Source organism: Rosa rugosa, chromosome 3 (genome assembly GCF_958449725.1).
Source record: "Rosa rugosa chromosome 3, drRosRugo1.1, whole genome shotgun sequence".
Classification (NCBI taxonomy): domain Eukaryota; kingdom Viridiplantae; phylum Streptophyta; class Magnoliopsida; order Rosales; family Rosaceae; genus Rosa; species Rosa rugosa.
The window spans coordinates 27,048,010-27,061,420 of record NC_084822.1 but is presented as its reverse complement, the minus strand read 5'-3'; the positions used below and the strand labels follow the sequence as shown (position 1 = coordinate 27,061,420).

At 45.6% G+C, this 13,411-nt stretch overlaps 1 protein-coding gene and 1 long non-coding RNA gene across 3 annotated transcripts; both read left to right on the top strand.

Annotated features, from left to right (window-relative positions):
- The first annotated feature begins 511 nt into the window (after positions 1 to 511).
- LOC133737495 (uncharacterized) lies at positions 512 to 1,336 on the top strand. The gene has a single exon (XM_062165035.1). The coding sequence runs from the start codon at positions 512 to 514 to the stop codon at positions 1,334 to 1,336; it is 825 nt and encodes a 274-aa protein (XP_062021019.1).
- Positions 1,337 to 9,560: 8,224 nt separating this feature from the next.
- Positions 9,561 to 12,998, top strand: LOC133740141 (uncharacterized). Of its 2 annotated transcripts, none has more exons than XR_009861039.1 (4): positions 9,561 to 9,692; positions 9,953 to 10,070; positions 11,131 to 12,630; positions 12,731 to 12,998. It is a non-coding gene; the product is annotated as an uncharacterized LOC133740141 (long non-coding RNA). The 2 variants fall into 2 exon arrangements; XR_009861038.1 differs by having other exon boundaries at positions 9,593 to 9,692; positions 9,773 to 10,070.
- Positions 12,999 to 13,411: the final 413 nt, after the last annotated feature.

Sequence of the window (13,411 nt, the reverse complement as noted above, 5' to 3'; positions counted from 1 at the left end):
GTTGTCATCCACGCACAGGCGGAGTTCATCACATATGGGGAGACCCCACCGCTACCACCAACACCGCCAAAGACCATTCAACCTTCTATCAGCCATCAGGAGGCGGCTTGCAAAACTCTTGCTATGCCGCCAACAGATAAAAAGAGGGAATGGCAACAGGGCAACTATCACAATAAGCGGCAAAAGGACAAAAACTATAATAAGGGCAACCGCTCCTCCCAGCGGACGGAGTCTTCACAGCGGTACGCAGTCTTCACAGTCCTCACCGCCTCATATGAAGAAATATATGACCAATGCAAGGACCAGATCCCGCCGTCACCCCCAAGAAAGTACCCCAAGAGTGGGAAAGCCCAGAAACACCGGTAAGTGGTGCAAATACCATGAGGACAGCGGTCACAACACCAACAATTGCAACACTCTCAAAATGGCGGTGGAGACGTTGTGTTGTGACAGTAAGATGGAGCAATTCAAAGTCCGCCAACCGCCCCCTGTGATCGCCAACATCTAGCCCATGGGCCGCATTAATACCATTGACGGCGGTGCGCCCATCACTAACATGTCTCACAGGGCAAGAAAGCGCTATGCACGCGCTAACCACCCCAATGAAATTTGTAACATCCGCTACGAGAAATCCGCCAAACTCCCAAAATCAGGCTGGGCGCCCATCACCTTCTCTGAGGAAGAGGAGCGCGGAGTACACCTGCCCCATGATGATCCATTCCTAATCGACGCCATACTCGATAGATGGTCAGTGGGAAGGATCCTTGTTGACAGTGGGTCCGCTGTCAGTGTCATATTCAATAACTGCTACAGCAAACTCCAGCGGAACAGAAAATTGCTTCAGGACCACGAGCCGCTCCTCAGTTTCTCCGGGGATGTGACTCAGCCACTTGGTTCTGACTATATGCGACTAATTATCGGCGCTAGTCTACACACAGCGGAGATACACACTGAATTCATCGTGGTCGATTGCTTCAGTTCATATAACACCATCATTGGGCGGCCGACACTAAACAAACTCAAATGCATCATAGCCGGATACATGCTTCTCATGAAATTCCCCACCCCCAATGGGACAAGATGTGTAAAGGGAAGCCAGCAGCTGGCACGAGAATGTTATTCAATAACTGTAGCCCGATCAGCACGCCGCCATGAGATCCTGATAGTGGGCGGCCAGGCACCAACGCCAAATATTTTTGAGGACCCTAGGGAGGAGGAGAAAAAATATGTGAAAAAGGAGCCTGTCAACCCAGAGACTTCCCTGGATGTTGTCAGCATCTCCGACGAACATCCTCAGTGGACAGTCCACATAGACGCTCAACTAGCCCAGAGATAGCGGCAGAACTCACTCAGTTTCTACGTGACAATGCCGCCGTCTTTGCATGGTCCTACGCTGACATGCCAGGCATCTCCTCTGACATCATCACACATAAGTTGAGCATCAAGTCATCATTCTATCCAGTCAAACAGCGGCGAAGGGCCTTTGACGAAGAAAGATATCATGCAATAGGGGAAGAAGTCACCAAGCTCCAAAGCATTGGGTTCATCCGCCAAGTCAACTATCCACAGTGGATTTCCAACTTGGTCATGGTTAAGAAGCCCAAAGGAAAGTGGAGGATGTGCGTGGACTTCAAGGCCCAAAACAAGGCATGTCCGAAGGACAGTTTCCCGCTACCCCGCATTGACCAACTGGTAGATGCAACCGTTGGACACGAGCTGCTCAGTATGATGGACGCCTTCTCCGGATACAACCAGATCAAAATGCATCCCGGTGACCAAGAGTGCACCACCTTCACAACTGACAAGGGCCTCTATTGTTACAATGTCATGCCCTTTGGTTTGAAGAACGCCGGGGCAACATATCAGCGGTTAATGAATGCCATGTTCGCTGAGCATCTCAGAAAAATTATTGAAGTGTACGTAGACGACATGCTGGTCAAAAGCATCAGGGCCAGCGGCCACGTGGAAAACCTCCGCTTCATATTCAACATCCTATTGGCCTATGGTATGCGACTCAACCCAGAAAAATGCTTCTTTGGCATCACCGCCAGCAAATTTTTGGGCTACATCGTCAGTGAGCGGGGCATAGAGATAAGGTGCAAGCCATCCTCAACATGAAGACTCCGGAATGGAAAGTGCATGTCCAAAGCCTCCAACGCAAGCTAACCGCTCTCTCCAAATTCATCTCCAGGCTCACTGATAGATGCCTCCTATTCTTCAAAGTCCTGAAGACGACCCACAAGAAAGTAATTGAGTGGAACCCAGAATGTGAGGCAGCGTTCCAAAGCTTGAAAGAGTACTTGGCTGCAGTCCCTCTACTTTCCATTCCTGTGCAGGGCGAGACACTGTACATATACCTAGCGGTATCGTAGTCAGCTGTAAGTTGCGCCATCGTCCGGCGGGAGGTCCAGGAGGAACTCCCTGTATTCTACGCCGGCACAGGCATGAACGGGGCAGAAACAAGATATCCACCCCTGGAGCAGCTGGCCCTCGCCCTCATTGTTGCCGCCAGGCGTCTCCGCCCATAGTTCCAAGCCCATACAATTCATGTCCTCACAAATCAGCCGCTGAGATAGGTAATGCAAAGCCTTAAACACTCAGGCCGGCTCAGCAAATAGGCCATCGAGCTTAGCGAGTTCGACATTGAGTACAAGCTAAGAACCGCCATGAAAGGCCAGGCGGTAGCAAACTTCATTGCTGAGCTCATTGAACGTCAAGACAAACAAATCACAGAGGCAGACGCTAGCGGAGAAATGCTAACCGTTGAGCAGCCAGCCCCCCAACAGTCAGCCTGGGACTTGCATGTAGATGGCTCCTCTTGCGCCAAGGCCTGCGGCGCCGGCGTCATTCTGACAGGACCAGGGGGACTTAACGTGGAATACGCATTGAAGTTCAATTTTAAAGCCTGGAACAACATGGCGGAATATGAAGCCCTCATTGCAGGATTGCTACTTGCCATCGACTCTGGGGATGACAGTGTCAACATCTTCAGCGACTCCCAATTGGTCGTCAACCAGGTCAATGATAGCTTTCAAGCCAAGGACCAATAGCAAGCGGCGTACTTGGGGTACGTCAAAACACTCCTCAAGAAATTCAAATTTCACACAATCACAGAGATCCCAAGGGAAAAGAACGCCAAGGCTGATTCGCTGGCAAGGTTAGCAACCGCTCAACCACACCAGAGTCCAGCGGACACAAGAGTGGAGTGCCTCGAGAGGCCAAGCATCACCAAAACCCTAGCGGAGATCTTCAACATTGAGATCAATCCCAGCTGGATGGATGAAATCATTGAATACAAGCGTAACGGAACGCTGCCGGACAACAAGGTCGAAGCAAGACAACTCAAGCAAAGAGCAACCCGCTATAACATCCAGAATGGCAAGCTTTACCTCCAGGGATTCACTCATCCCAACCTCCAGTGCCTGACCCCAGAAGAGGGAAAGGCGGTACTTCAAATGATACACGCTGGGGAATGTGGAAACCACTTGGGCGCCAGATCTTTGGCTAATCGCACAATGCGACAGGGATACTTCTGGCCCACGCTCGGCGACGACGCCAGAAGGGTGTCAAGATCTTGCCACAAATGTCAGCAATTCGCTGACCTCCCTCATGCCCCGGCGGAACCCCTGTCAATCATCATCGGTCCATGGATCCACTCAACATGGGGGCCTAGACCTGCTCGGGAAGTTCCCAACAGCCAAGAGCCAGTTTAAATACATCATTGTGGCCATCGACTACAACAGCAAGTGGATAGAGGCAGAGCCACTGACGGTAATAACTACCGCCAGGGTAACTCACTTCCTCTGGAAGAACATCTACTACCTTCATGGGGTCCCCCACACAATCATCACTGACAACGGCATGCAGTTCAATAACCAAGAACTCATATCTTTCACCGCCAACCTGGGCACAAAGATGAGTTTTGCATCTGTCGCTCACCCCCAAACCAACGGCCAGGTCGAGGCAGCAAACAGATGCTCGACAACGCCAAGGGTTTATGGGCGGAAAAGCTACCGGAAGTTCTGTGGGCCATCAGGACTACCCCAACTTCCGCCACCGGTGAAACACCATTCTGCATGATGTTCGGAACTGAGGTCGTCTTACCAATTGAGGTAACTCAGCCTACCGCCAGGATCGACGACTATTGCCCCAAGACCAATGGCGGCGGCGTCAACCTCGACAGAGACCTCCTAGAGGAGAAACGATACAAGGCCCATTTGCGCAATTTGCAAAACAAACAGCGGGTATCTCGTTTCTACAACGCCAGGGTCAAAGCTCGGAACCTCCAACTGGGGGACTGGGTAATGAAGGAAGTCATTCCACCGCCCACTGCACTCCGCCCAACTTGGGAAGGCCCATACAAAATTATGGAAGTCGTTAGCCCCGGTACCTTCTACTTAGTGGACAAGGATGGCGTCACAACGATCCGCCCTTGGAATACCGAACACCTTCGGTATTACTACAAATAGTCATGCCGCTACCCAAGAGCATTTTGAATTAGCTAAATTTTTGTTCAATATTTAGCTAAGGGAAGCTACCCAACAGGTACAACCCCGCCTTTGTAAATGCTGATCAATCAGCTATCAATGAAACGAGGAATTATTCAAACCATTGTTACCAAGTCTAGCACAAGCAACTGGCAACGCCAGCGATGTTCAGCAGACCACGTCCGCTACATAGTGCACTTGGCCCAATTTTAATTCCTATAATGTTTCATTAATCAAGGCAAAAGCAACAAGTCAAAACTCTAGCGGTATAGCAACACATATGCAATCGTCACACATCCAACTCAAAAAATGCAAACGGAAAACCGCATATTTATACAAAGGGTCGGGACTACCCGCCCAAAAAATTTCATTACAAAGGAAAGGAGGCCTTCGCGGCACTACCAAATGGCACTACAGGCCTACAGCAACAAAAAAAAAGTCAAGGCTTATCAGCGGCAGCAGTGTTTCCCTCGCCATCCACCGACGGCTGACAGTCGGCTAGGCGGCTCGTTTGGGTCGACCCATGAGCAGTTGGACTTGGCGTCAGGATGGTGCCATCCGCCCGGGTATGCGCCGCCTGGGAGACTTCAGACTGAGTGGGAGGAGGAGTCCGCTGGGAATCATCCGCCTGCAGCTCACCACTCTCCCCTCAACCAGAGCGAGCGCCTTCCACTAGAATAGGGCCCGCCTGAATCATAGGGGCCTCCTGACTCACAGGGGCCTATTGACCCACAGGGGCCTGTTGGCTCACAGGGGCCTGTTGACTCGCAGGGGGCTGCTCACTTGGCTGCCCGGCGGGTTGGCTCAACTTCGCAAAGATAATGGTGCCCTTCTGCTTGAGAAGATCCATGTTGGCGGTAGCCCCAGTCTTCGCGACATCCATCATAGCCCGTTTATACTCCGCCGACCGCTTGAAGGACTCAACGGCGGATGCCTCAGAACGGCTCTTCTCGGCCCCCAGGCGGGCAACCTCGCCCTCCAGCCTCTTGATCTCAGCGACCCTGGCGGTGGCATCCCGCTGAAGGATATCAACTTTCTTGTCCTTAGCCGCCACTCTATCCTTCAGCAGGGAGATATCCTGCTCCAGTTTCGAGACTTGGGCATTCCGCTCAAGGTAGTGATAGATGAACTCCCGCTCATGCTCCGTAAGGAACTCGGCATAAGCGGCGGACGAGTCTAGATCACTCGCCTGTCCCTCCCCGCCGGCGGCAACTGTGACATTGGCGGAGGCCGGTCTGGCCCTCTTCTGTTGACGGTCCCCCAGAGTTTCCGCCTCGGTGGCGTCGTCAATCTCCGCCGCGTCATTTTGACGCCTCTTCTTCTGCACCACCCGAGTGGCGCCAGTAGCGACGGGGACCGTTTTCCTCTGCGGCTCCAAACCAACAATGGTCACGGGCTCTTGAATGGGCGCCACCCTTTCCTTTGACGGCCCGCGGCGAGTGGCGACCACTCTCTCCTTCTGCTTAGAGGGCGCAGCAGCAGCCTGGCTACCGCCAGCCCCATCCGCGGCAACACTAACTCCCGCTTGCACCACTGGCACACGGTCGGCTCCAAGATGGGAGTGGTGCGGCATCGGGAGCACCACGACAGACTCAGCCTGGCTCACCGCCAGCGTCTGAGGATTGACAGTAGTCTGCTGAGCCTCGACTGCAGACTTGTACATGTCCTCTAAAAAGCTGTTGATCTCCGCACGATCCATGGCCTTTGCAAATGCCTCTCGGCTCCTTTGGCTGCCCGGCGGCGAATCTGCAACCACTACAAAAGTCAAAAAAAAAAAGAAAAAAAAAAGAAAGTCTCACCTAGCGGAAACAACTTACCAACAGAGCGTGTCAACTGGAGGTCTACTAGTAGTTCCCACCTAGTGAGCAGGCGGAGATCGAGTAGATTTTTCCAGCAGCCTCGTATCCTCGCAAGGCGGCACTGCTCTTCTAGCGTCAGATTGTATCGAAGACCCACTACAAAATAAAAACGAGATTCGTTAGAAAAGAGTGCAGATAACCGAAGGGAAAGCATCCGCCATCTTCAGTCAGCGACAACCTCGGATCTGCTGGAATTCTTATTTGATCCTATGTGTCGGCTCCACCTCATTGGCACCGGCGTCATATTCCCACCCCGACGTCGGCACACAATAGGTTGACTGCCAGGGCGTTATCGAATCCTTCAGATTCTCTATTAGCTTCGGTGCCCCCTAATGGCGGGATAGGTTCACTTGACCGCTCCAGCCCTGACGCTTCACGTAGACAAGCTCGTAAAAGTGTAGCACTTCCGCTACAGTCGGTCCCTCGCACCCGGACAAGCGTCATCAACAGCCGCCACATATTGGGGTAGATCTGCCAGAAAGCCAGTCCAAACTCGCACACCAGGATCTGGAGGTTGGGAAGCAGCGCAAAGGTCACGCCCTGGCGGAAGATTGCCTCGTGAACAGCGACATGCCCCGCTGGCAGAATCGACGCCTTATCGTCAACAGTTGGCGGCCGCATCTTAACCACGCCGGGGAGGCGGAACACCCACTTGATACGATTGACGGCAGCCGCAGTCATCGGCCCGCCTGCCTCGTCAACAGCGGTGCCATCAGAGAGGACCCACGCTGACTCGATCTCCTCATCCTCCTCCCTCCCGTCGGCAGACCCACTAGCGGCACTATGGCTCGCCAACTGCTCGTCACGCCTAGTGTGGGCGGCGGCATACTCCCCCGCCCTAGAGCTCTCTGGACGACCAGCGCGACCCATTGCTACTTCCCACGGTATCGTCTGTAGCGGTTCAACCTCTAGCGGCTCGGGCAGTGAGGTTCCTGCATCGGTAGACGGATGCAACGTCAAGCGACACGTTAGACCCAGAATCCTCACTGCTCGAGATCTCTATGACGCTAGCCATCACAAACCCTAAAACCCAAAGTTTGTCAGTGTCAACCAGATCTAAACCCCCCCTCTTTTCGTTCTCGGCCAAGAACACGAAGAACACCATTACCCCAGAAAACCCAGAAATACCAAAACAACAATAAAGAGTCGCAATAACCCACATTCAACTACCTACCCAGGCAAGAAACATCCTAAATCTCTGGCAAACGATGAAGACCTAATTCCCAACCCTCAAAAACATCAGAAGAAGGCAGAAACAAACTCAAAGCACAAAACCCAGAAATCGACAGAAACGAAAAACCACCAAGTAAACAGAGATGCAGTTCCAAGTTACCTACCTTAAAATAGAAGCTCCGGCTCGCTCGACAACGCTATTTGGCCACTTCAAAGTCTTGGTACTCCGGCGATCGGAAGCTTCAGACAGCCGCACACCTGTCCCACGAGTGCACTAACTCTCCAGATAAACTGAGGAGTCACCTCGGTTACAAAAGCGCTCATAACTCGCATTTATTACGAAGTGACGGGCGTCCTGCGAAGACATCGTTCCGCACGCCAACTCACTACACAGCAGACACGTGTCCAGCCATCAGCCGAAGCGTCTATCTGAAGCTAACGTCAATAGGGCAAGAACACCAAACGACAGACAAGCATCCGCTAGGAGCAACACCGCTAGCGGAACTTGTCCCTTTTCATCTTGCAAGAGACCAAGTCTCCGCTAGGCGCAACACCGCTAGCGTAACTTGTCCCTTTCCATCTTGCAAGCGACCAAGCATCCGCTAAACGCAATATAGCTAGCGGAATTTGTCCCTTTTCATCTTGCAAGCGACCAAGTCTCCTCTAGGCGATACACCGCTAGCGTAACTTGTCCCTTGTCATCTTGCAAGCAGGGAAGCATCCGCAAGGCGTAACACCGCTAGCGGAACTTGTCCTTTTTCATCTTGCAAGCGACCAAGTGTCCGCTAGGCACAACACCGCTAGCGTAACTTGTCCCTTTTCATCTTGCAAGCGACCAAGTCTCCGCTAGGCGCAACACCGCACTACTAGAATTTTGCTCTTAGACATCACGACAATCACATCGGTGTGAAATTCACGCGATGTAAAAAAATGTCATTAACATCGATTCCTCAAATTCTGATTTATATGTATATAATTGACATCGTTTATTACTGTTGACCGATGTCTACACTTTGATTCAAAAATTTACAAAAACGCGGAAAGACTAAGTTAAAAACTTTCGGGTACGCGGGGAACAAAATTTTCATTCCCCCCACACTTTATTATTTTTCCTACTTTTATATCACTCACTTTCATCGTTTTCTCTCTCGCTCTTGCCCGAAACTCAAGCCCTCTCCTCCTTCCTCTCCCGCCCTCTTAATTTCTACGCCCACCATCGCCTTCCTCTCCGCTCACTCCCGCTACTGTCTCTCTTTCCTTAACCACCTCCAACCCCTCGTCGGCGCTATTGCCTCCACCCGCAAGCTCTCTCTCTCTCTCTCTCTCTCTCTCTCTATCTCTCTCTCAAGCTTTCTAGGATCTCAGAAGATTTCAATCTGGAAAAGCACCCTCTACAACAGGTTTCAATATGAATTAATCGCGTTAATGGTGAGTCACTGCGACTGAATTCTTTGTTTTCTGTTTGGGTCCTGAGAATTTTGGGGGTTTTCAATTTTAGGGTTTTAATTATAGATGGGTGGAGATTTGAGGATTCCTACGTTCCCTGAAGAAGACTGGGAGCCCAATATAATCACATGATAAAATGGGTAAGCTCACAACTAGTCTTTTGAAAAGACTCACTTTTTCTCCTCTAGCTTCGAATTTTCAATTTCTCCATTGTTAGGTTTCTGAAATTTGCTGGGTTTTAATCAGGTTGGTGAATCTGAACCTTTGAGCTGATCATCGAATGGTATTCCTTTTGAATTTGAATGTTGGCATCTGGGTTTTAATTCTCTTGGTTTGTTCTGATCTATTTGCTGCTTCATATTTTGTAGGCATGGTTTAAGTTGGGTTTCTTAACTTATCTTTTACTCTCATGGATATCAGGTAGCTGATTAGTATGTTTTCTTATATATAAAGGGCATAGCATTCGGTAAAATGATAGTAGTTTCTGTTTATTTATTTAAGTTGAGGGTTTTCTTGACACCTGGATATAGTTTATATGTGTCTGTAATGATTCACCGCTTTTGAACAACGTCCCTTGTTTTTGGTGCTGCAGAATGCTCAACAGATCCATGGACCATTTCTCGTTGTTGTACCATTATCCACTTTGTCAAATTGGGCAAAAGAATTTAGGAAATGGCTTCCTGATCTGAATGTTATAGTGTATGTTGGTACCCGTGCAAGCCGAGAGGTAAACTGAGCTTTCTTGTACATGTCACAAAGTTCATATATGGTTAGCGTTTGATAATATGATTTTACTTGCATTGTTAGTTCAAAGGCATGTCCCTCTTGGAGCATCTGTTGCTGATTTGTATGCAGGAGCAGGTGTTATCAGATTATCATTAGCTGCTACAAGAAAATGCAGGCAAGAATTTAAGATTTCTGTAAATGCACAGTATTAAAACTCAGAAGTCTCGAACTTTATAAAGTGAAATTCTAATTGTTTTCTAGGTCTGTGAGATGCATTGAGATTAACAAAGAATCAAAGCTATCCTTTGAGAAGACGGTTGCCCGCCTGCCAAACATAGTAGATAGCAGCATCAGCTGGCATCATGCAGACACTTCTAAGGTTAATAACCCTGGGAAAGTTTATGATCATATATTTTATGAGCTAACAGTTAGAATTATGATCATAGATAATTTCAATCTCAATTCTTTGATTACTTTCTATTGATTTGCAGCTCTTCATATTCAAATACACGTCTGGATATCTTTTAGCCTCTCTTTGATTAAGCTCTGTTCTTATGGAAACCAATTGGAATAAGCTTTTATTTCTATGATGTTGTTAACTCATACTCTGTTTCAATTTTATATTTCCAAATAGCTTGAGTTTTGACAAACTGAACTGATGCATGATCTTTGATAGTTTGTCTTTCAGTTCTCACTTTTCTTCAAAACTATATATGAGTTTGGATGTACTTATCAAATTGGACTATCACTTGTATAAATTATTTCAGAAACTACAGTTTCCAGACCCAGCGACCTGTTTCTGTAAAACTGTAATTTTCTGTTAATAATTTGAAGTTGTTTTCTTCTGAGAATTTGTAGTGGACTTGTTAAAGAGTATTTGAGACTTGGAATCTCCTAAAAAAGATTTTTCTATAATTAGTTATGATTTTTCAAAGTTACAGGTCTGTTGCAGGAATTTCTGAAAACAGTATCACTGTCATGTTCTTTCTGTTTCTTTTAGTATCTTTTTATGTACAATCTTGCTTCAAGAAACCAGTACTTCAAAAGTAGGCATTCCCACCTTTCATATAAAACCAACCTGCCTCCATTTGGAGTTCGTATGAAAGATTTATATCACGACAAATTTGGCTTTGTGCATTAGCTTTTCTGCTGCACAGTTTTACTTTACAAATCAGATCTCAAATAACCATTTCTAGATGTTCAATGTGTGCTATAATCCAGTATTTCTATTGTATGATAAAGCAATTAGTTTGTTTTTATTTGGGGGGCTACAAGGTGATTTCATTGTTGCAACCTTGGACCTTAAAATGATGGGGTTCCTTGAAAAGGAAACCACTTGGGAATTTTAAAAATGTAGCTGCTTGTTCTATCATATTTTGGAGTGCTTTTACATTCTTCTTGTCTAATAATGTACATAAATATGATATTTATTGGTTCAGATCCGCCTTCTTTTGGCTATCAGTTAAGACATAGGAGAGGAAAATCAGAAACTACTCGTGTTTTGGCTGCTGTACTTATTTGACTTCTTTGGATACAATTTGTTTTTTGAGTTTGATCTTTTTGTTCATTTTTTTACTTGCTGCATGTATTTGTTTTGTTTTCTTTTCAAACGATATATAATCTATTTGTGACCTCTAATTTAAAGTTTTATGTCTGCAGTCTTTGATTTGATTCAAAATTTTAAATTTTCATCATAAAGTTGACTAATATTCAAACCTCATATTGTTTCAGTAAGTTCTTCAGTCTGACAGGTTAACTAATTATATGTAATAATCTATAGCTTCATTAACTAACTATCCTGCTGAATTGAAAAGCTTTTGTTGGTTCCTACTAAATACACTATATGCCATGAATTTAAGTTTTGATGAGTTTGGGAATCACAGGAGCTAGATTCGTATATGCCTTTGTTGAAATTGTGATACGAGTTTGAAACAAATTTAAAACTTTTGTGTATATTTTCTTCAAACAAAGCAACTGAAAACCAATGATCAAAAGACTATTACAGAGAAACTAACTTGGTGCAATGACATTCATATTGGGGACAAATTTGGCATCGTAAATTTGAGTCATACAAATTTTTTAGTTTTCATTAGTGAATTGCTCAATTTAAAGGAAATCTAAACTGTAAGTGAATGTGAGACTAGATCAGCAATGAAATTTATGTAATATCATAACCTCTCTCTCTCTCTTTGTTTTTTTTCCCTCTTCTTTTCAATATTACTGTAACAATTTGATTCAATTGATAATCTGTTTCCACAGTTGTACTTCATCACTTCAGTATAACTAAAATCTCCCCTTCTCATGATAAGTCCTAGTCCTATAATGATTTAAAGGTCTAATGCAAGTTATGAACATCCCTGTTACAATGTTTCTGTAATCAGAGTTTGGTTCTGATTTTATAATGGAACTGTTTAGATTTTGTTTATTGAATTTTGGAGTTTGATAATGGAGTGAGAATGGAGCAAAAATCATAGCAGAGAAAGCTTGATGAAATTAGTATTGATCTCTCAAATGCTTTTATTCTTTGTGTGAATAATCATTTGTTTTTCTTGTGGAGTTTAAATTCATTAAGTATACCTTCTTTGAAAACGACAAAAGAATCTGCTCAGTAAAATGGTTTTAGGTTCTATGTGTTTGTTTTGTTTTTTTGGATGCTATTAGGAACCCTAAAAATCTGATTTGTTGTTTTTTGTGTAGTTGGGACTTGAAAGTTGCATATATTGAAGAAATTGGGAAGACCAGGTTTGGGAGTTTAAGGATTTTGCTAACCAACTCCAGCATCTTCCGCAGCTGCAACTGAAACGATCACCTTTCTAACAATCGGAGCACTTACTATTTTGAACAACCTCCAGCAGCAACTTTTGCTAGATTAACTTATAACCCTTTTGTAGAGCTAGCATTTTTGCACCAGCTCCAGTTGAATGGACTTCAACTAAAAGGTAAAATATGTAAAAACTCTTTTCACTATTTCAATAATATGTAATAATTTCCTTTTTGTATTTCATTGTTCTAATTCATTGATAAAAACATATTCCGCAGCAAAGCGCGGGTAATTCATTAATAACGGTACATCCTGCAGCAAAGCGCGGGGAAGTTTTCTAGTATATACTATGAAGCAATCTGGATACTTGATGTTTCAAGAAAGGTTGTAGTTTTACTCAATTTATGATGTACTTAAGGAAATAAGATGTATTGATTCGATTTTGGCGTGGTTTGTATGTCCAAAATCTGTTCACTGGCTTATGCTTTAAGATTGTGTATAATCAGATTGCTTGAATTAATGCAATGCCCCATATTTAAGAAGCGATGTTAAAAAAACTAATGGACATCGATGTAAACTATAGGGAACGATGTCTAGTATCAATATGGACTTCGATTTACAATTTGGAAAACGATGTATAGCATCAATATGGACATCGATTTACAATTTGGAAAACGATGATGGACATCGACTTACAGGAAAATTCTACAAAATGTTAACGTATGACATGCATACAATTGCCTTAAAAGTGGTAATTTGAGTCCTCAAAATAATAATATTAGTCCTCAAAGTGGTAACATGAGTCCTTAAAGTGGTAAATTTTCTTAGTTACCACATGAGTCCTCAAAATAGTAATATTAGTCCTCAAAGTGGTAACATGAGTCCTTAAAGTGGTAAATTTTCTTAGTTTACCATATGAGTCCTCAAAATAGTAATATTAGTTATCAAAGTGGTAACAA